The sequence below is a fragment of the Procambarus clarkii genome, chromosome 5 (assembly GCF_040958095.1).
Source record: "Procambarus clarkii isolate CNS0578487 chromosome 5, FALCON_Pclarkii_2.0, whole genome shotgun sequence".
Lineage (NCBI taxonomy): Eukaryota > Metazoa > Arthropoda > Malacostraca > Decapoda > Cambaridae > Procambarus > Procambarus clarkii.
This window is the reverse complement of record NC_091154.1, coordinates 11,129,884-11,154,770: the sequence shown is the minus strand read 5'-3', so window position 1 is coordinate 11,154,770 and position 24,887 is coordinate 11,129,884. Positions and strand designations below refer to the sequence as shown.

General features: G+C 47.1%; 1 protein-coding gene across 5 annotated transcripts in view; it reads right to left on the bottom strand.

The window, feature by feature from the left end:
• The window catches only part of TBC1D23 (TBC1 domain family member 23), a 316,649-nt gene that overhangs the window by 81,002 nt on the left and 210,760 nt on the right, over positions 1–24,887 (bottom strand). For all 5 annotated transcript variants that reach the window (XM_069339402.1, XM_069339407.1, XM_069339393.1 and 2 more), the window contains exons 8-9: positions 13,944–14,108; positions 6,466–6,552 (exon numbers count right to left, since the gene is read on the bottom strand). In XM_069339402.1, coding sequence (XP_069195503.1) covers positions 6,466–6,552; positions 13,944–14,108 — 252 coding nt within the window. The remainder of the gene's footprint in view (positions 1–6,465; positions 6,553–13,943; positions 14,109–24,887) is intronic.

The following is a 24,887-nucleotide window of genomic DNA, read 5'->3' as shown; positions in this document are numbered from 1 at the left end:
TTACCACCGACTTTCTTGGGACCCATAGCGTGATATATAATAATCAGTTGTGTGTTCAAAAAGCCAAAAATCACCACAAATGGAATTTCTTATAGGCGTGATCGTCATTAAGTGGGCAGCTCTAGTAAACTGAGGCAGGTCGGCCCGCATGACCGGAAACCACGCGCTCTGTCAACCCAAACGTGTACCAACAAATATCGTTAGTCGACGACACTATCCTAAGTCGAATCGCATTTTTTGATCAAATTTACATTGTAACTCAAAATTATTGTAAGTCGGGGCAATCTTAAGTCGAGGTGCCACTGTAATTTTGTATTTTTTCTGTAGATCGTTTATGTAGACAATAAATATTACTAATGCAAGAAGTGAACCCTCTGGTACTCCGCTAGTAACAAATACAGTCAGATAAATTGTGTCTGATTACCGTCCTTATCAGTGTCAGTCGGAACATTTTTCCATCCATGTCAGAAGTCTCCCTGTCACCTCTGCAGCATGTTCCAGTTTCCAAAACAGTTTTGTGTGGGACTATCAAAAGCCTGTTTAATCCTTAAACTACGCAACACATTAACCCTCAAACCGCGCATATCATATATAAATGATATCAGTGACAAAACCGAAACCGCGCACATCATTTATATATGATTTCGTGTCTAGCGCTATAATTTAAACTCCCCGCCTGGGATAGGGGCAGCTATAGTACAGCCACGACCGATAGTTGCCAGATGCCACCTAGAAAAAAAATCCAGGTCAACATTCTTGGGTGTGAGAGTCGGTATTGAGCAAGCCACCAAGGCTGGCGCACGCAGCACGAGCTCACAGCACCGCTGTTCAGCTTGTGACCACAGCATCGCCTACAAATACCATAATATATATGATACTGCTATTATTTAGCAGTGAGAGTATTACTAAAGCCCCCTGACTGTGATAAAACTGACCAGGATTCTGATAATAGCAGGATTGTGCTGATATTTAGCGCTGTGCTCCATGGAGGGAGGCGTAAGGCTGTGCGAGGGAGGGTTGTGGCGTCGTCTTCTGACTGTGTGGCCACCATTTATTGACTGCACTCACCATACCAGCTTAGTGGTTCGATATGGTGAACACAAATGTAGATACTTATATATAACGTGTGTATATAGGGTATAAACAGCAAGAGGAGTAGGTTGGGATCCGCCATTTTGGTGAGGGCGGTGGCGTCATCTGCACGACTTATGTTTACTGGTGACCACAATAGTCTTTGGGCACCATACCAGCTTATTTGTTCAGGTATGGTGAATAAAACGGGTAGATACTTATATATGTGTATATAGCGTAATAACACCACAAACAGTATTGTTGAAGGACAAATATTAGTGCGTCTGGCCTTGAGGGCGGCCGCCGATCAGCTGACTGTGTGAGTAGCTACGTCTTTGTGGCCTTTACTCACCATACAAGCTTAGATGTACAGTTATGGTGAACAAAACATGTAAATACGTATATATAACGTCTGTGTATAGTGAATAAATACAGAAAGAGTATTGTAGGAGGTGAATGAGGGTGAGTGAGGTGGTGTTGAGGGAGGGAGTGGCAGTGAGTGGCTCGCTGGTGTTTGGCGGTCACTCCTTGTTGCTTTTTGACTCACAAGACCAACTTAGTAGTTCGTTATGGTGTACAAAACATGCAAATACTTATATATAACCTGTGTATATAGTGTAACAGCAAAACTATTTGTTTATTGTTTTATGAACATAATTGAATCACTAATATGCACACCATAATTTTGAGTACAGCGATGGTTCACACATTTTATAATATAAATATACCACAATTCACTGTATGGAATAATATTACTGCAAAAAAAACTAAGAAAAAATCAGAGACATTGAAATAATTAGGTAATAATATACAGGCATACCTCAGAATAAGAGTTTAATCCGTTCCTGGAGACGCCTCGTATTCCGAAAACTCGCATTCCGAAGCTAATTTTCCCATAAGAAATAAAGGGAAATGAATTAATCCGTTCCTGACTACCCCAAAAACCCCACATCAAACTAAATTTTTATACCTAATTTACCTAATTCATCTAAAACCTACAAAACTATGTTCCAGTTATTACTTACCTTGCTGTCGAGTGCTTTAGGCGTATGGAAGATGGTGAGGAGGGGGGAGGAGGAGAGGAGTTACTGTTTGGAAGGGGAGTCCCCTTCCATAATCACATCACATAACCCCATGCCTTGTAACACTATGGATACCACTTCTCTTTCTAAATTTTTCAAACCAGCCCCTGCTTGCCTTAAACTCTTTCTTATCTGCATCACTCGTTGCAGGGGTATTCTTTAGAAGGTCTTCGTGCAACACCCTGGCTTTCTCACAAATAATGGCCTCCGAAACACTATCACCCCTCAACTCCTTGTCGTGTATCCAAATTAATAACAACTTTTCCACTTCTTCAAGTATTTGTGGTCTTTGTGCCGTTAATGTTCTTACTCCTTTTGCCACTTTAGCACCCATAATCTTATTTTTCTTCTTAAGTATAGTGCATATTGTTGATGTGGCTTTGTTGTACTGCCTACAAAGTTCAACAACACGTGTACCGTTCTCATGCTTCCGAATGATCTCTTGTTTCTCCTCTATTGTCATCCTCACATGAGCTTTCTGGCCTTTATCCTTACCACTGGCTTTCTTGGGACCCATGGTGAGATATATAATAACAAATTGTATAGACAAATCACCAAAAATCCAACAAAACACTGAAAATCCGCGAGAAGAATTGATGTGGGGGTAGTCACTGAGCACGAGACAATAATAAACTGAGGGGCGGCGGGGCGACGATCGCCGAACCACCACGCGCTAGGTCGGCTGTACGCGTATCAACAAACTCGCGTCCAAACTCGCCTCCCGAAGTAACCATCGCCTTCCGAGACAAATTTTTGGAGTAAATACACCTCGCCTTCCGAAAACCTCGCATACAGGGACAATCGCATTCCGAGGTACCACTGTATTTGTGGCAACTGCCGTCTGACAGCTCGGGCGGAGTAGACCTCATCTGGCGAAGGCTCTGCCAATGCCCCTTTTTTGCTACACTTCCCTACCCTATTGCAGCTAAAATATGCCACCTACGATTTTTGTTATTTTTTCCATGATCAGGGAACAAAAATGAACACTTCTATAAGACTAAAGAATTTTTTGGAATTTTTTTTTTTTGTTGCGCCTGTGGGTGTGAATTCCATTTGGGCCCCTAGCGGTTTGAGGGTTAATAGCACTGGTGAGTAACTGTCGCAGAATTGCACACCATAGCTGTGTGTGTTGGAGTACCGTGCAAGATTTAAAAGTCCCGCAGCTACACGGGAATCACATCAGCTTCCTCAGGGCTCTTGTAAACAGACTCCATTAAAAAAAAAAAAAAAATCGTGGTCAACATTCCCGGGTGCGAGAGCCTCAGTACTGAGTGAGCAACCAAGGCCGTCACATACAGCATGAGCTCACAGCACTGCAGTTCAGCTTGTGACCACAGCATCACGTATGAAATGTCAAAATATATACGTAACTATTTAGTGATGATAGTATTACAGAACAACCTTGACTGTGATAAATGACCAGGATTCTGATAATAGCAGGATTGTTGTGATAATTAGCGCTGTGCTGTATGGTGGGAACAGTAATGCTGAGGGCGGGAGGTTCGTTTGCTGACTGTGTGGCCACCTGTTATTGTCTGAACTCGCCATTCCAACTCAGTTGCCCACTATAGAGAACACAAATGTAGATACTCATTACACTATATACTTATGTTATATATAACCGCACAAAATATGGTGGAAGGAGGAATCTTAGCGAGGAAGGGAGGCAGCATCAGGCGTGTGTTGTGACCTCGTCTGAACTCACCATATCAGCTTAGGTGTACAGTTATGGTGAACACAACATGTAGATACTTATGTCTTGTATATAGTTAATGAAAGCAAAACGAGTATGGTGGGAGAAGAAGGAATTTTTTTTTTTTTTTTGAGATATATACAAGAGTTGTTACATTCTTGTTGGCGAGTGAGGTGTTGAAGGAAGGTGGCGGTGGCTGGCAGGTGTGTGACGGTCACTCCTCATTGTTATAATTCACCATACCAACTTAGTGGTTTGTTATGGTGGACAAAACATGCAGATACTTACATATAACCTGTGTGTATAGTGTAATAACTGCAAAACTGTTTATTGTTTATGAACTTGATAATTGAATTGCCAATATGCACACCATAATTTTGAATATGGCTATGATTCACACTACACAAATAATATTACTGCAAAAAAAAAAAAAAAAAAAATAAAAAAAATAAAAAAAAAAAAAACATTTAAATAATTAGGTAATGATATCTTTGTGGCAACTCCTGCCTGATAAGTCTAGCGAAGCTGACCGCCTCCGACGATTGCTCAGTCAACGCCTTTCCCCCCCCCCCCTCTCTTCTCTCCACACTTCCTCGCCCTATTGCTGCCAAAATGTGTCGCCTAGGATTTTGGGGAGGCGTGGGCTGCTCTATAATCACACGAGGAGCCCCGGGATTCACTCCTTGGCTACTCTTGTGATTATAGCCTGCAACACACCCAGGTGCAAGAAATAAAAAAAAATTCTTGTGAAAGTGTTCATTTGTGTTCCCTGACCACTAAGAGAAAAAAAATCATAGGCAACATATTTCGGCCGCAATAGGGCGGAGAAGTCTGGCAAAATTGAGGCGTTGACACAGCAATCGTCTGAGGCGGTCAGCTTCGCCAGAGCTGTTAGGCAAAAGTTTCCACAAAGATATTATGTAATTATTTCAATTTCTCCGAATGATTTTTCCCTAGTTTTTTGCAGTAATATTATTAAATAGTGTGTAGCGTAATATATTCTCATAATAAAATATTTGAATCATCACTATATTCAAAATTGTGGTGTGCATATTAGATTATTGTTTTATGAACATAACTGAATCTAATATGCACACCACACTTTTGAATATAGCGATGATTCAAATATTTTATTATGAGAATATATTATGCTACACACTATTTAATAATATTACTGCAAAAAACTAAGGAAAAATCATTCGGAGAAATTGAAATAATTACATAATATCTTTGTGGAAACTTTTGCCTAACAGCTCTGGCGAAGCTGACCGCCTCAGACGATTGCTCTGTCAACGCCTCAATTTTGCCAGACTTCTCCGCCCTATTGCGGCCGAAATATGTTGCCTATGATTTTTTTTCTCCTAGTGGTCAGGGAACACAAATGAACACTTTCACAAGAATTTTTTTTTATTTCTTGCACCTGGGTGTGTTGCAGGCTATAATCACAAGAGTAGCCAAGGAGTGAATCCCGGGGCTCCTCGTGTGATTATAGAGCAGCCCACGCCTCCCCAAAATCCTAGGCGACACATTTTGGCCGCAATAGGGCGAGGAAGTGTGGAGAGAAAAGAGGAAAAAAAAAAAAAAAGGCGTTGACTGAGCAATCGGAGGCGGTCAGCTTCGCTACACTTATCAGGCAGGAGTTGCCACAAAGATATCATTACCTAATTATTTCAATGTCTTTTTTTTTGCAGTAATATTATTTAAGTGTGTAGTGTGAATCATAGCCATATTCAAAATTATGGTGTGCATATTGGCAATTCAATTATCAAGTTCATAAACAATAAACATAGTTTTGCAGTTATTACACTATACACACAGGTTATATGTAAGTATCTGCATGTTTTGTCCACCATAACAAACCACTAAGTTGGTATGGTGAATTATAACAATGAGGAGTGACCGTCGCACACCTGCCAGCCACCGCCACCTTCCTTCAACACCTCATTCGCCAACATTCCTCCTCCTCCTCCCACCATACTCGTTTTGCTTTATTAACTATATACTGTACAAGACATTAAATATATATACAAGTATCTACATGACATTCACCATAACTGTACAACTAAACTGGTATGGCGTGTTCAGACAATAACAGGTGGCCACACAGTCAGCAGACGAACCTCCTGCCCTCAGCATTACTGTTCCCACCATACTGCACAGTGCTAATTATCACAACAATCCTGCTATTATCAGAATCCTGGCCATTTTCATCATAGTATTACAGAAGACTTCTATCATTGCTAAATAATACCGGTTACTCATATTTTTACATTTTTTTGGCGATGCTGTGGTCACAAGTTGAACAACAGTGCTGTGAGCTCATGCTGCGTGTGCCAGCCTTGGTGGCTCACTCACTAATGAGGCACACACCCGGAAATGTTGACCACTTTTTTTTAAATTGAGTCTTATAAACAGAGCCCTGAGGAAGCTGATGTGAACCCCATGTTGCCACTTTGCCTTTCTCCATATATCTGCCAAGATTCCAGTAAACAAAGATGACAGGAATATTATTTGGAGTGGAATGCTCAGCTCGGTTTTTGTGAAAATTTCTAGCAAAATTATCACCAAAAGTTTAAGCATTTCTAAGAGCAATTCCATAACACTAATACTCCGACTTACCAAGCTAGAGTCTAGATGAAAGGCATTTGGAAGATGACCAGCATTATACTGATCGGACGGTCGACAGTCCACAAGGAAAAACCGAACCTGAAATCAACAGGCATTGTGAAAATAATGGATTTTGCTCACCTTTAAAAAATAACTTTTAGAAGCATGTCAAAATAATGGAAGTGCTAATATTATTGGAACTAAAATGTTATACTATTAAGGTAAAATGGGGAATGCCTGAAGGAGCCCACAACTGATACAGGGGAAGCTCTGACAATGGACCAAGGATACAGGAAGGGAGGGGTGCATCACAGAAGGACAAGTGCTGCAGGAAGGGGAGGGGATGAGTCACAATAACGTGGCTGAAGTATGTTGACCAGACCACACACTAGAAGTTGACGGGACGACGATGTTTCGGTCCGTCCTGGACCATTCTCAAGTCGATTGTGATGAGGTAGAGACAGGCAATAAATAGGCAAGAGAGAGCTGAAGAGGAAAGTAAGGTGTAGGGGATAGTAGTAATAATGAGAACTGCAGAAGGCCTATTGGCCCATACGACGCAGCTCCTATTATAACCACCGAAGGAGATAGTAATAGGAATAAGAAGAGGATAGCAAGGGAGCGTAGGAGAAGACAATTAACAGAAAAAGGGGAGAAGAGAAAGAAAAGGAAAGAGAAAAAGAAAAAGATAAATGGAAGGGGTAAGCTTATGTTAGGTCACGTTTGTTAGAAAGATTAGAGCATTTGAGTATATACTGTGAAAGGGAAGAGTCGACAGCAACAAAGCCAGGACTCAAGTTCATGTTGGGTACATTGTGTACAAGAGCTGATTCTTCAAGACGGCGTCTGTGTAGAGTAGAGGCAGGAAAGATTATTTTGGAGGAAGACCAATCAGAAGACGACGGAAGACTTATCTCCAACAGTCCTTGGGCCAAATACTCTCTCTGACTGTGTTACCAACCTTTCGTCCTACTCTCTAAGCACCAGCAAGAACGTCTTGGTCTTGGTCTGTCTTGCTACTTCCCCTGGCCCACGCTGTGGCATCGATCTCATTAGTTCCTTTGACAGGTTTGTCAATTCTAACTCTAGTACTCTTTCGGACCCGTCTGCCTTTAGAGGGGCCCTTATCCCCGTTCTTGACAGCTTATTTCTAAAAATCACCACCTTCCTCATCGCTTCCAGCTTGCCCTTGCCTCCCTAAAATCTAACAACTCTATTCTTATCCTTCCTTCCGACAAAGGCAATTCGGTGGTTGTCTTTGACCGTGAGGACTACCTCCGAAAAGCAGATGTCTTGCTCTCTGACTGTCGCACTTATACTCCTCTGACTTCTAACCCTTTGGATCACCTCAAAACTTCCTTTAACCACAAACTAAGACAGCTCTCTAGTCTTTGCCCTCCTGACTTTGATCTCATTAAACGTTTCCGTGTCATCTGCCCTTCTCTTCCTTATTTCTATGGTCTTCCTAAGACTCCTAAACCTGGTGTTCCTCTTCGTCCTATCATTTCTTCACGGGGCTCTGTCAGCTATCCTCTTGCCTCCTGGCTCGCTAAAACCCTGACACCTTACCTTGGCACTTTTTCCCCTGCCCACCATCGTCACTCTCAGAACTTCATAGAAAGACTGCGCCTGCAACCCTCTTGTAAGATGCTTAAGTCTTTATGTCGACTCTGTTCACTAATGTTCCGCTCGATGACGTTCTCTCTTTCCTTAGACAGAAGGCGTCAGAGGGCCTTCTTCCTCTCCCACTTCCCACTGACGTTTTCCTCGATCTCATTAGACTGTGTTGAATCTAACTCTTTCAACGGTAAATATTACACTCAAACTTTCGGTGTCGCTATGGGTTCCCCTCTCTCCCCTGTTCTTGCTAATTTCTACATGGAATATTTCGAAACTGTTCTTCCTTCTATTGATACTCGTCCCTCTCTCTGGCTTCGCTATGTTGATGACATTTTTGCTTTATGGCCTCATGACAATCTTTTCCAGCCTTTCCTCGCCTCTCTTAACAATCTGGCTCCTCCTCTCCATTTCAAAGTTGAGTGGGAATCTAATTCCCTCCTTCCTTTTCTTGATGTTCATGTTCACAGCTCTGTGCCTGGGTTCCCTTTCTCTGTCTACTGTAAACCCATGCATAGTGGCATGTACATTCACTTCTTTTCCTACCATCCTCCTCCTGTTAAGAAAAGTGTCCTCGTCTCTCTCTTCCTCCGCGCTCTACGCATCAGCGACCCTCAGTTTCTTGATTCTGAAATTGCCTTTATCTACAAATCATTCTCTCGCCTTGGTTATCCTTTGCATTTCATCAACTGTGCCTACTCTCATGCTAAATGAAATTTCTTTCATCCTAACCCTGCTTCCAACACTAGCAGCACTGCACTATGCCTTCCCTTCATATCTGAGCTCAAAACTTTTACCAATACCTTTCGTCCTCTTGACATTAAACTCGCCTTTCGACAAACTAACACTTCGTAGCAATCTAGTTCACACTGCTCCTCCTGCTTCTAATGCTGCTGGTGTCTACTCTATTTCCTGTTCATCTTGTCCTCTCCAATACTTTGGCGAAACTTGCCGTACACTGAATGACAGACTTAAAGAACACAAGAGAAGTGTTAAGTCTGCAGACACTAACAATGCTCTCTTCTGCCATGTGAGGGATTCTAATCATCCCATTGATTGGTCTTCCTCCAAAATAATCTTTCCTGCCTCTACTCTACACAGACGCCGTCTTGTAGAATCGGCTCTTATTAACAATGTACCCAACATGAACTTGAGTCCTGGCTTTGTTGCTGTGGACTCTTCCCTTTCACAGTATATACTCAAATGCTCTAATCTTTCTAACAAACGTGACTTAACATAAGCTTACCCCTTCCATTTATTTCTTTCTTTTCTTTCTCTTCTCCCCTTTTTCTGTTCATTGTCTTCTCCTACGCTCCCTTGCTATCCTCTTCTTATTCCTATTACTATCTCCTTCGGTGGTTATAATAGGAGCTGCGTCGTATGGGCCAATAGGCCTTCTGCAGTTCTCATTATTTCTACCATCCCCTACACCTTACTTTCCTCCTCAGCTCTCTCTCTTGCCTATTTATTGCCTGTCTCTACCTCCTCATCACAATCGACTTGAGAATGGTCCAGGACGGACAGAAACGTCGTCGTCCCTTCAACTTCTAGTGTGTGGTCTGGTCAAGGGGAGGGGGTCACACAAGGACAAGGGCTGCAGGAAGGGGAGGGGGGGGGGGGGAGGGAACCACACAAGGACAAGGGCTGCAGGAAGGGGAGGGGGGGGGAGGGCATCACACAAGGACAAGGGCTGCAGGAAGGGGAGGGGGGGGGGGAGGGCACCACACAAGGACAAGGGCTGCAGGAAGGGTAGGGGGGGGGAGGGCACCACACAAGGACAAGGGCTGCAGGAAGGGGAGGGGGGGGGAGGGCACCACACAAGGACAAGGGCTGCAGGAAGGGGAGGGGGGGGAGGGCATCACACAAGGACAAGGGCTGCAGGAAGGGGAGGGGGGGGCATCACACAAGGACAAGTGCTGCAGGAAGGGGAGGGGGGGGGCATCACACAAGGACAAGGGCTGCAGGAAGGGGAGGGGGGGGGAGGGCATCACACAAGGACAAGGGCTGCAGGAAGGGGAGGGGGGGGGAGGGCATCACACAAGGACAAGGGCTGCAGGAAGGGGAGGGGGGGGGGGGGAGGGCACCACACAAGGACAAGGGCTGCAGGAAGGGGAGGGGGGGGGAGGGCATCACACAAGGACAAGGGCTGCAGGAAGGGGAGGGGGGGGAGGGCATCACACAAGGACAAGGGCTGCAGGAAGGGGAGGGGGGGGCATCACACAAGGACAAGGGCTGCAGGAAGGGGAGGGGGGGGGAGGGCATCACACAAGGACAAGTGCTGCAGGAAGGGGAGGGGGGGGGAGGGCATCACACAAGGACAAGTGCTGCAGGAAGGGGAGGGGGGGGGAGGGCACCACACAAGGACAAGGGCTGCAGGAAGGGGAGGGGAGGGGGGGGGGCACCACACAAGGACAAGTGCTGCAGGAAGGGGAGGGGGGGGGGGAGGGCACCACACAAGGACAAGGGCTGCAGGAAGGGGAGGGAGGGGGAGGGCATCACACAAGGACAAGTGCTGCAGGAAGGGGAGGGGGGGGGGAGGGCACCACACAAGGACAAGGGCTGCAGGAAGGGGAGGGGGGGGGCATCACACAAGGACAAGTGCTGCAGGAAGGGGAGGGGGGGGGGAGGGCACCACACAAGGACAAGGGCTGCAGGAAGGGGAGGGGGGGGGCATCACACAAGGGCAAGGGCTGCAGGAAGGGGAGGGGGGAGGGGGGGGGGCATCACACAAGGACAAGGGCTGCAGGAAGGGGAGGGGGGGGAGGCCTCACACAAGGACAAGGGCTGCAGGAAGGGGAGGGGGGGGGGGAGGGCATCACACAAGGACAAGGGCTGCAGGAAGGGGAGGGGGGGGAGGGCACCACACAAGGACAAGGGCTGCAGGAAGGGGAGGGGGGGGAGGGCACCACACAAGGACAAGAGCTGCAGGAAGGGGAGGGGGGGGGGGAGGGCACCACACAAGGACAAGGGCTGCAGGAAGGGGAGGGGGGGGGCACCACACAAGGACAAGGGCTGCAGGAAGGGGAGGGGGGGGGGGAGGGCATCACACAAGGACAAGGGCTGCAGGAAGGGGAGGGGGGGGGAGGGCATCACACAAGGACAAGGGCTGCAGGAAGGGGAGGGGGGGGGGGGAGGGCATCACACAAGGACAAGGGCTGCAGGAAGGGGAGGGGGGGGGGAGGGCACCACACAAGGACAAGGGCTGCAGGAAGGGGAGGGGGGGGGCACCACACAAGGACAAGAGCTGCAGGAAGGGGAGGGGGGGGGAGGGCATCACACAAGGACAAGGGCTGCAGGAAGGGGAGGGGGGGGAGGGCATCACACAAGGACAAGGGCTGCAGGAAGGGGAGGGGGGGGGGAGGGCACCACACAAGGACAAGGGCTGCAGGAAGGGGAGGGGGGGGGGGAGGGCACCACACAAGGACAAGGGCTGCAGGAAGGGGAGGGGGGGGGGCACCACACAAGGACAAGAGCTGCAGGAAGGGGAGGGGGGGGGAGGGCATCACACAAGGACAAGGGCTGCAGGAAGGGGAGGGGGGGGGGGGAGGGCACCACACAAGGACAAGGGCTGCAGGAAGAGGAGGGGGGGGAGGGCATCACACAAGGACAAGGGCTGCAGGAAGGGGAGGGGGGGGGGAGGGCACCACACAAGGACAAGGGCTGCAGGAAGGGTAGGGGGGGGGAGGGCACCACACAAGGACAAGGGCTGCAGGAAGGGGAGGGGGGGGGAGGGCACCACACAAGGACAAGGGCTGCAGGAAGGGGATGGGGGGGGGGAGGGCACCACACAAGGACAAGGGCTGCAGGAAGGGGAGGGGGGGGGGAGGGCACCACACAAGGACAAGGGCTGCGAGGGCACCACACAAGGACAAGGGCTGCAGGAAGGGGATGGGGGGGGGGAGGGCACCACACAAGGACAAGGGCTGCAGGAAGGGGAGGGGGGGGGGAGGGCACCACACAAGGACAAGGGCTGCAGGAAGGGGAGGGGGGGGGGGGAGGGCACCACACAAGAACAAGGGCTGCAGGAAGGGGAGGGGGGAGAGGGCATCACACAAGGACAAGGGCTGCAGGAAGGGGAGGGGGGGGGAGGGCACCACACAAGAACAAGGGCTGCAGGAAGGGGAGGGGGGAGAGGGCATCACACAAGGACAAGGGCTGCAGGAAGGGGAGGGGAGGGGGGGAGGGCATCACACAAGGACAAGGGCTGCAGGAAGGGGAGGGGGTGGGGAGGGCACCACACAAGGACAAGGGCTGCAGGAAGGGGAGGGGGGGGGGGAGGGCACCACACAAGGACAAGGGCTGCAGGAAGGGGAGGGGGGGGGGAGGGCACCACACAAGGACAAGGGCTGCAGGAAGGGGAGGGGGGGGGGAGGGCACCACACAAGGACAAGGGCTGCAGGAAGGGGAGGGGGGGGGGAGGGCACCACACAAGGACAAGGGCTGCAGGAAGGGGAGGGGGGGGGGAGGGCACCACACAAGGACAAGGGCTGCAGGAAGGGGAGGGGGGGGAGGGCATCACACAAGGACAAGGGCTGCAGGAAGGGGAGGGGGGTAGGGCATCACACAAGGATAAGGGCTGCAGGAAGGGGAGGGGGGGGGGGGGGAGGGCACCACACAAGGACAAGGGCTGCAGGAAGGGGAGGGCACCACACAAGGACAAGGGCTGTAGGAAGGGGAGGGGGGGGGGAGGGCACCACACAAGGACAAGGGCTGCAGGAAGGGGAGGGGGGGGAGGGCATCACACAAGGACAAGTGCTGCAGGAATGGGAGGGGGGGGAGGGCACCACACAAGGACAAGGGCTGCAGGAAGGGGAGGGGGAGGGAGGGCATCACACAAGGACAAGGGCTGCAGGAAGGGGAGGGGGGGAGGGCATCACACAAGGATAAGGGCTGCAGGAAGGGGAGGGGGGGGGGGGGAGGGCACCACACAAGGACAAGGGCTGCAGGAAGGGGATGGGGGGGGGGGAGGGCACCACACAAGGACAAGGGCTGCAGGAAGGGGAGGGGGAGGGAGGGCATCACACAAGGACAAGGGCTGCAGGAAGGGGAGGGGGGGAGGGCATCACACAAGGATAAGGGCTGCAGGAAGGGGAGGGGGGGGGGGAGGGCACCACACAAGGACAAGGGCTGCAGGAAGGGGAGGGCACCACACAAGGACAAGGGCTGTAGGAAGGGGAGGGGGGGGGGAGGGCACCACACAAGGACAAGGGCTGCAGGAAGGGGAGGGGGGGGAGGGCATCACACAAGGACAAGTGCTGCAGGAATGGGAGGGGGGGGAGGGCACCACACAAGGACAAGGGCTGCAGGAAGGGGAGGGGGGGGAGGGCATCACACAAGGACAAGGGCTGCAGGAAGGGGAGGGGGGGGGGGGAGGGCATCACACAAGGACAAGGGCTGCAGGAAGGGGAGGGGGGGAGGGCATCACACAAGGACAAGTGCTGCAGGAATGGGAGGGGGGGGGGAGGGCACCACACAAGGACAAGGGCTGCAGGAAGGGGAGGGGGGGGAGGGCATCACACAAGGACAAGGGCTGCAGGAAGGGGAGGGGGGGGGAGGGCATCACACAAGGACAAGGGCTGCAGGAAGGGGATGGGGGGGGGGGAGGGCATCACACAAGGACAAGGGCTGCAGGAAGGGGAGGGGGGGGAGGGCATCACACAAGGACAAGGGCTGCAGGAAGGGGAGGGGGGAGGGAGGGCATCACACAAGGACAAGGGCTGCAGGAAGGGGAGGGGGGAGGGATGGCATCACACAAGGACAAGGGCTGCAGGGAAAGGTAAGATGCTGTAGTTGAAGATATAGCCCCATTATTCCTGGCACACTGTAAATATGAGCAAGATTTGGCACCATAGGCAACCCAGTAGCATCCTCACCTGTTCAATGTCTTCGGGCGATGCCTGAATCACGTCGCAAGTGTCGATTATTTCCTCGGCGGAGACTGGCAGACACAGGGCCTGGGAGAGGGGCAGGTCCCCTACTCTGTTACACACCTCCCCGTGCCCCATGTACACCGACCCGAAGATCACAGTTGCAAAGTCCTGTTTCAATAAAATGAAAAAATACTTTTAACCTACTTATCAAGCTTCAGTATTCATCAAGGATTGCAATAACTTAGCCACTGCACTGTACACCTGGTTTTGGGAAAAAATGTCATAGTGCAATTTTTATGGACATTTTTGTTGTCTTTATAAATGTTCAGGTAAAGTTAATGTTAATGTTTCCAAATTCAACCATTTTCATTTCAAAATGCAATGATGGGAAAAAAAAAAAAAAAAAAAAAAAAAAAAAAAAATTAAAATATATCTTTATTAACCACTGCACTGCACAACGCGCCTGTAGGCACTCAACGGGTGGAATGCAATGTGCCTCGGGGATCTTATAGGTATAGCGCACGATTCAAAACTCCCACCACTACATGGGGTTCACATCAGCTTCCTCAGGGCTCTTTTAAAGAGACACTATTTAAAAGAAAAGCATGGGCAACATTCCTGGGTGAGAGCCTCGGTACTGAGTGAGCAACCAAGGCCGGCGCACGCACCATAAGCTCTCGGCACTGCTGCTCAGCTTGTGATCACAGCATCGCCTAATTATGTCAATACAGTACTGTCTCCACTCGATCATCTGGACTATATGGGAAGGACCCCCAGCCGGATTATCACATTTTTCGGATAATGGTACTTTTTCACCTACGAGTCCAAAAGTGACAATTTTCAACTACTTTTATACTACAAAACATAATTTGAATTGCCTTGCCACATATAATTATTAAATATTCAACTAGAAACCTCAACTTACCTTGTTGGTGTTCGTCTTCTTGATTGATGCCACACATCTTTAAGTTAAGAATTCTTAACAATTTACATAACTTATACTAACACAACACTAAAATTAACACTTAAAATTACTGTACAGTTCATTAAGCAAAGTTAATTTTGACTGTCAGCTGCTGAAGCCTCACTGGTTGAAGGCATTTGGGTTGCCTGTGAGGCCTCGCTTGTTGAAGGCGCTTGCATGCTCCTCACTTGTTGAAGCGCTTGCATGCCCTCACTTGTTGAAGGCGCTTGGCTTGCCTGTGACGCCTCACTTGTTGAAGGCACTTGGCTTGCCTGTGACGCCTCACTTGTTGAAGGCGCTTGGCTTGCCTGTGACGCCTCACTTGTTGAAGGCATTTGGCTTGCTTGTGACGCCTCACTTGTTGAAGGCGCTTGCTTGCTTGCGCATCACTTGTTAACCCCTTAACTGCGTTGCCTCCAAATGTGACACCCCCGCAGTGCGCAGGAAATAAATTATCTGGAAAAAAATCTTATTTCTTTTTAAAGTGTCAAAAACCCATCCCTCAGTATGGGTATGTAAAAAAAAAGTCGAAATTGTACTTACTTTGGCTGCTATGGGGTCCAGAAGTTGGGGCGTGACGTCATCATTCCCCGTGCGCCCGTGCCGTAAGCTCTCGGGGGTGGTGGGGCGCTCGGGGCGGGGCACGCGAGGTGCCGCAAATATATTTTTGTTCATTTTTTGCGCACCTTTCCAAATACATTTTCATTGTTTTTATTTGCCAATCCAATGTATAATGAACACGAACACTATAATATCGCAGTACAACATCCGTACTGTCCGTAGACACTGTGTTATGTGCATGAAACTTGTGTACACATATGCAGCACATATTTACTATGTATCATGCTAATTTGTGTATATATACAATCTATTTACACACTGTACACTGTCACACACTATATACATTCACCATCAACACATTCAGAACACCCATAGCAGCTGCTTCGTATGGGCCAATAGCAGCTGCCTCGTATGGGCCAATAGCAGCTACCCCGTAAGGGCCGATAGCAGCTGCCCCGTATGGGTCAATAGCAGCTGCCTCGTATGGGCCAATAGCAGCTGCCTTGTATGGGCCAATAGCAGCTGCCTCGTATGGGCCAATAGCAGCTGCCTCGTAAGGGCCAATATCAGCTGCCTCGTATGGGCCAATATCAGGTGCCTCGTATGGGCCAATAGCAGTTGCCTCGTATGGGCCAATAGCAGCTGCCCGTATGGGCCAATAGCAGCTGCCTCGTATGGGCCAATAGCAGCTGCCTCGTATGGGCCAATAGCAGCTGCCCCGTAAGGGCCAATAGCAGCTGTCCCATATGGGTCAATAGCAGCTGCCTCGTATGGGCCAATAGCAGCTGCCTCGTATGGGCCAACAGCAGCTGCCTCGTATAGGCCAATAGCAGCTGCCCCGTATGGGCCAATAGCAGCTGCCCCGTATGGGCCAATAGCAGCTGCCTCGTATGGGCCAATAGCAGCTGCCTCGTATGGGCCAATAGCAGCTGCCTCGTATGGGCCAATAGCAGCTGCCTCGTATGGGCCAATATCAGCTGCCTCGTATGGGCCAATATCAGCTGCCTCGTATGGGCTAATAGCAGCTGCCTCGTATGGGCCAATAGCAGCTGCCCCGTATAGGCCAATAGCAGCTGCCTCGTATGGGCCAATAGCAGCTGCCTCGTATGGGCCAACAGTAGCTGCCTCGTATGGGCCAATAGCAGCTGCCTCGTATGGGCCAATAGCAGCTGCCTCGTATGGGCCAATAGCAGCTGCCTCGTATGGGCCAATAGCAGCTGCCTCGTATGGGCCAATAGCAGCTGCTTCGTATGGGCCAATAGCAGCTGCCTCGTATGGGCCAATAGGAGCATTTGGCCATGAACACATTCAGAACACCTCGAATGAGAGCAGCCACACCCAGCCAGTCTCCCTCACTCCAACATCTTACTCACCAACATAGCTCCTCCCACCATATTGTTATAGTTCTTATTACACATGTTCTATATACCTATCTACATGTTTTATTTACCAGAACTATGCAAGTAAGCCGGTATTGTGTCCAAACAGTACAGTGGCCACCATACACTGCATGAAAAATCACACAGCAGACGACGCTACGATTACGTCGCCTCCCTCACCAAAATAGCTCCTCTCAACATTCTCCTGTTGCTGTTCTTACACTATATACACACACTATATATACCCATGTACATATGTGTTGCCCATAGCGAACCACTAAGCTAGTATGGTGAGCAAAACAAGAGTGGCAGCCACACACACACAATGAGGCTACCTCAATTCTCGCCCTCCCTCCCTCATCAAAATTCCTCCTTCCACAATACTACGCACAACGCTAATTATAACCACAATCCTGGTCACTAATTCCTGTAAATTAATAATTGACCACACGTTTATTTTGAAAAGGAACCTAAGAAATCATTTGAAGATTCCAAGATGAACGAAATAATGCTGTGGTGCTGTGGCTAGCGCTGTGAACATCGTGAACAGCATTGAATCACTGATATTTGAACATTGTACCCAGTCATTATCACACTCAGGCTCTAATATAACACTATCATAGCTAAATAATACAAGTTATATATATATTTTGACATTATTAGGCGATGCTGTGGTCACATGCTGAACAGCAGTGCTGTGCGCTCATGCTGCGAGCGCCAGCCTTGGTTGCTCACACACTACTGAGGCTCCCACACCCGGGAATGTGGACCACGATTTTTTTTAAAGATGGCGTCTGTTTACAAGAGCCCTGAGGAAGCTGATGTGAACCCCATGTAGCCGCGGGAGTTTTGAATGGAACAGGAAAAATACAAATACCCGGAGGCGCGTTGCGCAAACCAGACGTGAGCCTGCAGGCGCATTGCGCAGTTTAAGGGTTAAAGGCGCTTGGCTTGCCTGTGGCGCCTCACTTGTTGAAGGCATTTGGCTGCCTGTGACGCCTCACTGGTTGAACAACACATAACTTTTCTTTAATTGCTAGGACAACCTTCTTCCTCTTAACACCTCCAGAATGATTGATGCTGCTACCAGACATAGTCTTGGTCAAAAATGTTCAAAGTTACTATGAAAATAAAAAAGTTATTTAAAAAAATATTTCACTAATGGCGCAGCACTGTGTATAACACGAGGGAAGGATGCACATGGGTTGACCAGTGTTGGACAGGTCCACTTGGGGTGGGGCAGCTATAGCGCGTTACATAGGCCGCCAGGAGGAAAAAAACTCAATATTTTTTAAGGAAACTTCAGCCTGTGCACATTAATTTTAGGAAACTTATTTATTTGTTATTACATAATTACTAGTACTTATTTCATTTGTTTTTGGCTATGATTAAGTGTTCTAAAATTAATAGTAATTCCTGTACCTAGGTGGTCCCTTCCGACGCACCCCTTCCCCCCTCCCGACAACACCCACCCACCCCACCCCTTCCTCAACCATGCGTCTAGAGCCACAGACGGGATTAATACGGTATGGCCGAATATTCATCCGGCCAAACCAGCTTTTATCCGGTTCCTGTGGCCATTTTGGCCGGATATTGTGATAACTTTATCCGATCACGATTTTGGCCGTATAAGGGCGTTTTCCGGATGTTTGAATCCCGGATAATCGCGGGGTTACAGTATATATATATATACATGTACCTGGTATTATTTAGCTATGATAGTATTATAGAAGAGCCTGAGTGTGATAATGACTGGGTACAATGTTCAAATATCAGTGAATCAATGCTATTCACGATGTTCACAGCGCTAGCCACAGCGCCACAGCATTATTTCGTCCCTCTAGGAATCTTCAAACGACTTCTTAGGTTCCTTTACAAAATAAACCTGGTCAATTATTCATTTACAGGATTTAGTGACCAGGATTATTATACATGTAATAGCAGGATTGTGGTGATAATTAGCGCTGTGCATAGTATTGTGGGAGGAGGATGTTTGGTGAGGGGAGGGTGGCAAATCCAGATAGTCACGTGGCAGTCACTTTTTTTGCTCACCATACTAATTTAGTGGTATGCTATGGTGAACACATATGTACATGGGTATATACAATGTGTGTATATAGTGTAATAATACCAACAGGAGTATGTTGGGAGGAGTCATTTTGGCAAGAGGGGTGGCGTTGTACTCTTAACGTTGTCTGCTGGTTGCTGTGTGTTGTCATGCAGTATATGGAGGCCACTGTGCTGTTTGGACAATACCAGCTTAGTTGTATAGTTACGCAGAATAAAAAATGTCATGGAAATCTCTCTAGGAAGAGATTCAGCCTGCTCCATCAACACCTATTCTATCATACCACGTCTATATATTCAAGAACTGCAGCCACAAGAGCAACACCACCTCTCAAAATGTCTAGATGGAGTACCACCAGTCTACCTCCCCCACGGCCCGTCACCCTCCTTGCACCTGGGAGCTCACGCCACCAAAGAAAACGCCCAGTAGTAGTTAACGTGAGCCGGTTCCTAATTATCTAGGACACCAGCACCACTTGGACGGCTGTCGTTTCATATAAATAGAAGCCAGCCACCACCACGATTCAGATTACTCCCGAGTGCTCTATTGAGTAGACCTGTTGACCTATCTGTGTATGGTAACAGATTTATGCAGTCTAGCTCATAGTATTCTAGCGCCATACAGTATTTTATTTTCACATTAACATAATGTAAATTTGATTGTTCATATTGTTTTACACACGTTGTATTAGAGCCAAGCCTGGATATTTTTTGTTTTATATATTGTTTAAAATAATGTTTAAGTATTTTAAATTTTGTTCTCTCTACTTTATCCTACAGTTACCTCACGGTGTTTTTTTTTTTTTTTTTTTTATACTTTGTGAGAGGCATTCCATCTGCCCTAGAGTGCACTAGCATCCATTTTTCCCTTCACAATGTAGATGGTTATACATAGCGTGTGTAAATAGTGTAATAAAAACTAACAGTATGGCGGGAAGAGCAATGTTGGTGAGTAAGATGTTGGCAGAGTGAGGGAGGGCTGGCTGGGTGTGGCAGCTCACACTCCTGGAGTTCTGAGTGTTGATGGTGAACGTATATAGTGTGTGATAGTGTATAGTGTATAAATATGTTGTAAACATACATAAATGAACATGAATCATTGGATATATGAGCAATATATGTGGACACATTTGAGACGTGCAACAGTGTCTTGGGACAGTACGGATGTTCTACTGCCATAATATTGTGTACGTGTTCATTATACATAGGATTAGCAAGAAAAAACAAAAAAGTATTTGGAAATGTACACAAAAAATAAATGAAAAATTATTCGTGGCAACTCGCGCACCACTGCCTCCTGGACCTGGGGCCAGATTCACGAAGCAGTTACGCAAGCACTTACGAACGTGTACATCTTTTCTCAATCTTTGGCGGCTTTGTTTACAATTATTAAACAGTTAATGAGCTCCGAAGCACCAGGAGGCTGTTTATAAAAATAACAACAGTTGATTGGCAAGTTTTCATGCTTGTAAACTGTTTAATAAATGTAACCAAAGCCGTCACAGATTGAGGAAAGATGTACACGTTCGTAAGTACTTGCGTAACTGCTTCGTGAATCTGGCTCCTGGGGGCCACGTCACGGGCGACCACCAAATTGTGACGTCATGCTCCATTTTTCGGACCCAATTACGGCCAAAGTAAGTACAATTTCAATTTTTTTTTTTACCTATCTGATCAGGGAAGAGTATATAACTTAAATAATTTTTTGCCAAGAAATTATTTCTTGCACACAGGGAGGGGGGGGGGGGGGAGGGGGTGCCATATTTGGAGCCCGACCAGCACAGTGGTATAAAAAAAAAAAAAAAAAAAAAAAAATTAGCACAACTCTTAAAATGCCTCGATGCACTCTGCACAGTGGTAGTGGTTAAGCACTTTGGCAGATGGAAATATAATTGTTAAAATCAGACTCCTACAATACTTGATAACATGTACAGTACTAGCGCTCAAATTCAAATTCCAGTAAACTGAAAGAATTCACATTTGGATTTTCCTCGTTTTCCTCTATCCCCAATAGGAATGTGTGTTACCGAGAGTTCTGCAGGAGAATCCCGAATAAACGAGTTTTCGCTCTGGGACACTCCCAGCGAATAATTCTGCTAACCAAGTTCTGGCAAAATCAAATGTGGACGAACACCATACAGCACCTTGTATTTAGGAATTTCCGAAGACGAACACATCCCCATGTGCTAATTTACCAGTACTGTTCAAAATGCACATGGCTCCCAGGAGTTTCAGTTCAAGGAACAATAATTTTTAAGATCTCTGCACATACTTCACAAGTTTAAACTTACAGAAGTAGACTAGCACACACTTATCCAATGCCACTGAAAATATTTCAGCAAAACCACAGGATGGGGGTTGAAATGCTATGTATTGAATGTGCAAATTTACTTTAATTTTTTTTAAATATTATATTGTAGATGTAACATCATGTCATAACCATTAAACTGCGCAAAACTGCATATGCAGTTTTGAGTAACTGACGTAAAAGTGCGCAATACTCCATATGCCACTTTGGAGTACTACGCAAAATTTAAACGGCCCGTGGATACACGGGGTTCACTTCACCTTCCTCAGGGTTCTTGGAAACAAACGGCATTTTTTTTTAAATCGAGGGTGACATTCCTGGGTGTAAGGTCCTCGGTACTGAGTGAGCCACCAAGGCTGGTGCACGCAGCACGAGCTCACAGCTTTGCTGTTCAGCTTGTGACCACAGCATCGCCTAAAAATGCCATATATATATATATGTAACTGGTATTATTTAGCGATGCTAGTATTACAGAAGACTCCAACCGTGATATAAATCATCAGGATTCTGATAATAGCAGTATTGTTGATAATTTGCGCCGTGTTGTGGGTGGAGTAATGTGGAGGGTGGGAGGGCTGCAGCGTAGTCTGCAGAATCTGTGGCCACCTGTTGCTGTTTGCACTTACTATACCAGCTTAGTGGTTCACTATTGTGAACAAAACATGCAGATACTTTTATGTAACATTTGTATATAGAGAATAAAAGCAAAAACAGAATGGTGGGAGGAGGATGTGGGCAAGTCAGGTGAGGTGAGGTGAGGTGGAGGGAGGGAGCAGTGGCAGGCTGCCTGGTGTGTGGTGGCCACCCCCTTACTGTCTTGACTCGGCATACCAACTTGGTGGATCGTTATGGTGAACAAAAATGTATATACTTTTATATAACGTGTATATATAGTGTAATAACATCAAAGAGTATTGGGAGAAGCCATTTTGGCGAGGGAGGTGGCGACATCTGCACGACTTGTCATGCTGGGTAAAGGTGGACACTATGCTCCTTGGGCATTACACCAGCTTGGTATAGTGCCTGTATAACAAATGTATGTAGTGAATAAAAGCAAAAAACAGTATGGTGGCAGGAGGATGCTGGCGAGTGAGAACTTTGTGGGAGGGAGTGGCAGCGAGAGGCTGGCTGGCCACTCCTCGTTGCTTTTTGACCATATCAACTTAGTGGTTCGTTATGGTGAACAAAACATGCAGATACTTATATATAACCTGTGTATATAGTGTAATAACGGCAAAAGTATTTGTTGTTTTATAAACAATAATTGAACCAAATATGCACACCATAATTTTGAGTACAGTATCCACTCAATTTAATGGCCTATATGGGACTGTACCCTGGTCGTTATTTCCGGAGCTCCGGTATTTCCGAAATTAAGATGTCGGTAATTTTTCAAGTAACATTCAGGTAGGATATACTTTATACTGTATAACAAGTGGACCACACAACAAGTGAACCATATAAACCAAACACCTCCTTCCCTCCCCTCCCTCATTATCTTCCCTCCCCTCCCTCACTGCGTTCCTCATAACATGAGAACAACAGGTGATGGAGGAAGGAGCTACTAACGGGATCGAGGGAGCTACTTTAACGGGGTCGAGGCCTGGCTACCCGGACATCTGTCAGCGCCTGCTCGCAGATGCCAGCTGTGCATAATTCATAAATAAAACTATATTTGTTTAATTAACAAATAGGAAACTATAAAACATGTTATTGATTAATAATGTATAGTTATATACGAAAATTAACATTTTGGCATAAATATTTTACAACTAAGATTACAAAATTTAATACAGTATGGGGCGAGAGGTTTGGCACCATCGCCTTGGTCAGCAATTCTGCCCTCCGCCTTCCTTACCACCACCCCTCTCCCTGCCTCCCTCACCACCACCACCACCACCCCTCTCTCCATGCCTCCCTGACCACCACCACCCCTCTCCCTGCCTCCCTCACCACCACCACCACCCCTCTCCCTGCCTCCCTCACCACCACCACTCTCCCTGCCTCCAACACCACCACCACCACTCTCCCTGCCTCCCTCAACACCACCACCACCACCACTCTCCCTGCCTCCCTTAACACCACCACCACTCTCCCTGCCTCCCTCAACACCACCACCACTCTCCCTGCCTCCCTCAACACCACCACCACTCTCCCTGCCTCCCTCAACAACTCTTCTCCCTCCCTCCTTCACTACCACCACCAATACTCTCCCTACCACCCTCACCACCACCCCCAACACTCTCCCTGCCTCTACCCCCCTCAATGCCACCCTCCATCAATCACTGCCTCCCATCCCTCCCTCAAGGCCTTGGAGGTCAGTGGCCTGTTGCCATGTGAGGGGCCGCCGATGCCAAAAACTCAATACCAACCTTCGGTAGTATCGACCGCCAGACTGGTATATGAGGGTTCAGATACCGATCTCCCAAACCGGTCGTTATTACCGGCAGATCGGTATAAAAGAGGCCGTTAAATTGAGTGGATACTGTACAGCAATGATTCACACATTATATAAATATTATTCAATAGTGTGTAGTGTGATATATTACTAAAAAAAAAAAAAAAAAAAAAAAAAAAAAAAAAAAAAAAAATTAAATAGAGGCATTGAAATAATTAGGTAATTATATCTTTGTAGCAACCCCCACCCTGACAGCTGTGGCGGAGCAGAACTCCTGACGCTTGCCGAGTCGGTGCCTCTCTTTGCCCGACTTCCCCGCCCTACTGTGGTCAAAAGATGCCACTTTTTTTTTTCCATAATCCACCTGTGGGTGTGAAAGGTCAAATAGTCCTTAACAGCTTGGAGGTTAATGAACAATTTATGTGGCAATTTACTACATTACCATAAATGGGCAAATTATAACTAAATTAGTAATTTCCTAAACTAGTCTTCACCAAAAATGATTCTTTCAAAACAATGAGTATTACCTTAAACGATAACTGAAAAAAGCACAGTTGAATGTAATGATACGTCAATTTCTGGGGGAGCCCTGGAGCCTCCCTGAAGCTTTAACAGATGGTATTACCTACTAGGTCGCACCAGTCGTCGAGTTCTATAGGAATATCGGGGGACAAGAGCCAGTACCTGGTCTCATACAAAGGCTCGGTTATATTTATTTTCACCACCGCATCGGTAAAGCCAGCCAGAAAGTCAACGAGTCAAACTCCTGTACTGCTGATTCAAAGAGACCAAAGCTTTAAAACCAGCTTAACCCTTAACATGCTAGGGGTATAATATCCTTTCTTCCCCACAGGCGCATGGAATTTTGAAAAAAAAAAAAAAAAAAAAAGAAAAAAAAAATTTTCTTCCTAACCTGTTAATTTGTGTTCACTGATCACGGGAAAAATAATAAAAAAATCGTAAGTGGAATATATTACCCGCTATAGGGTGGGGAAGTCTGGCAAAAAAATAGGCGCTGACTCAGCGTGCGTCCCAGACGGTCTGTTGCTCGCCAGCTGTCAGGCTGGAGTTGCCACAAAGAGATAATTACCTAATTATTTCAATGTCTGATTTTTCATAGTTTTTTTGCTGTAATATTATTCAATAGTGTGTAGTTTGATAAATTTATATAATAAAATGAGTGAATCATCGCTGTACTCAAAAATATGGTGTGCATATTGTTGATTCAATTATGTTCATCAATTGGTGAACAAATACTTTGTCGGTTATT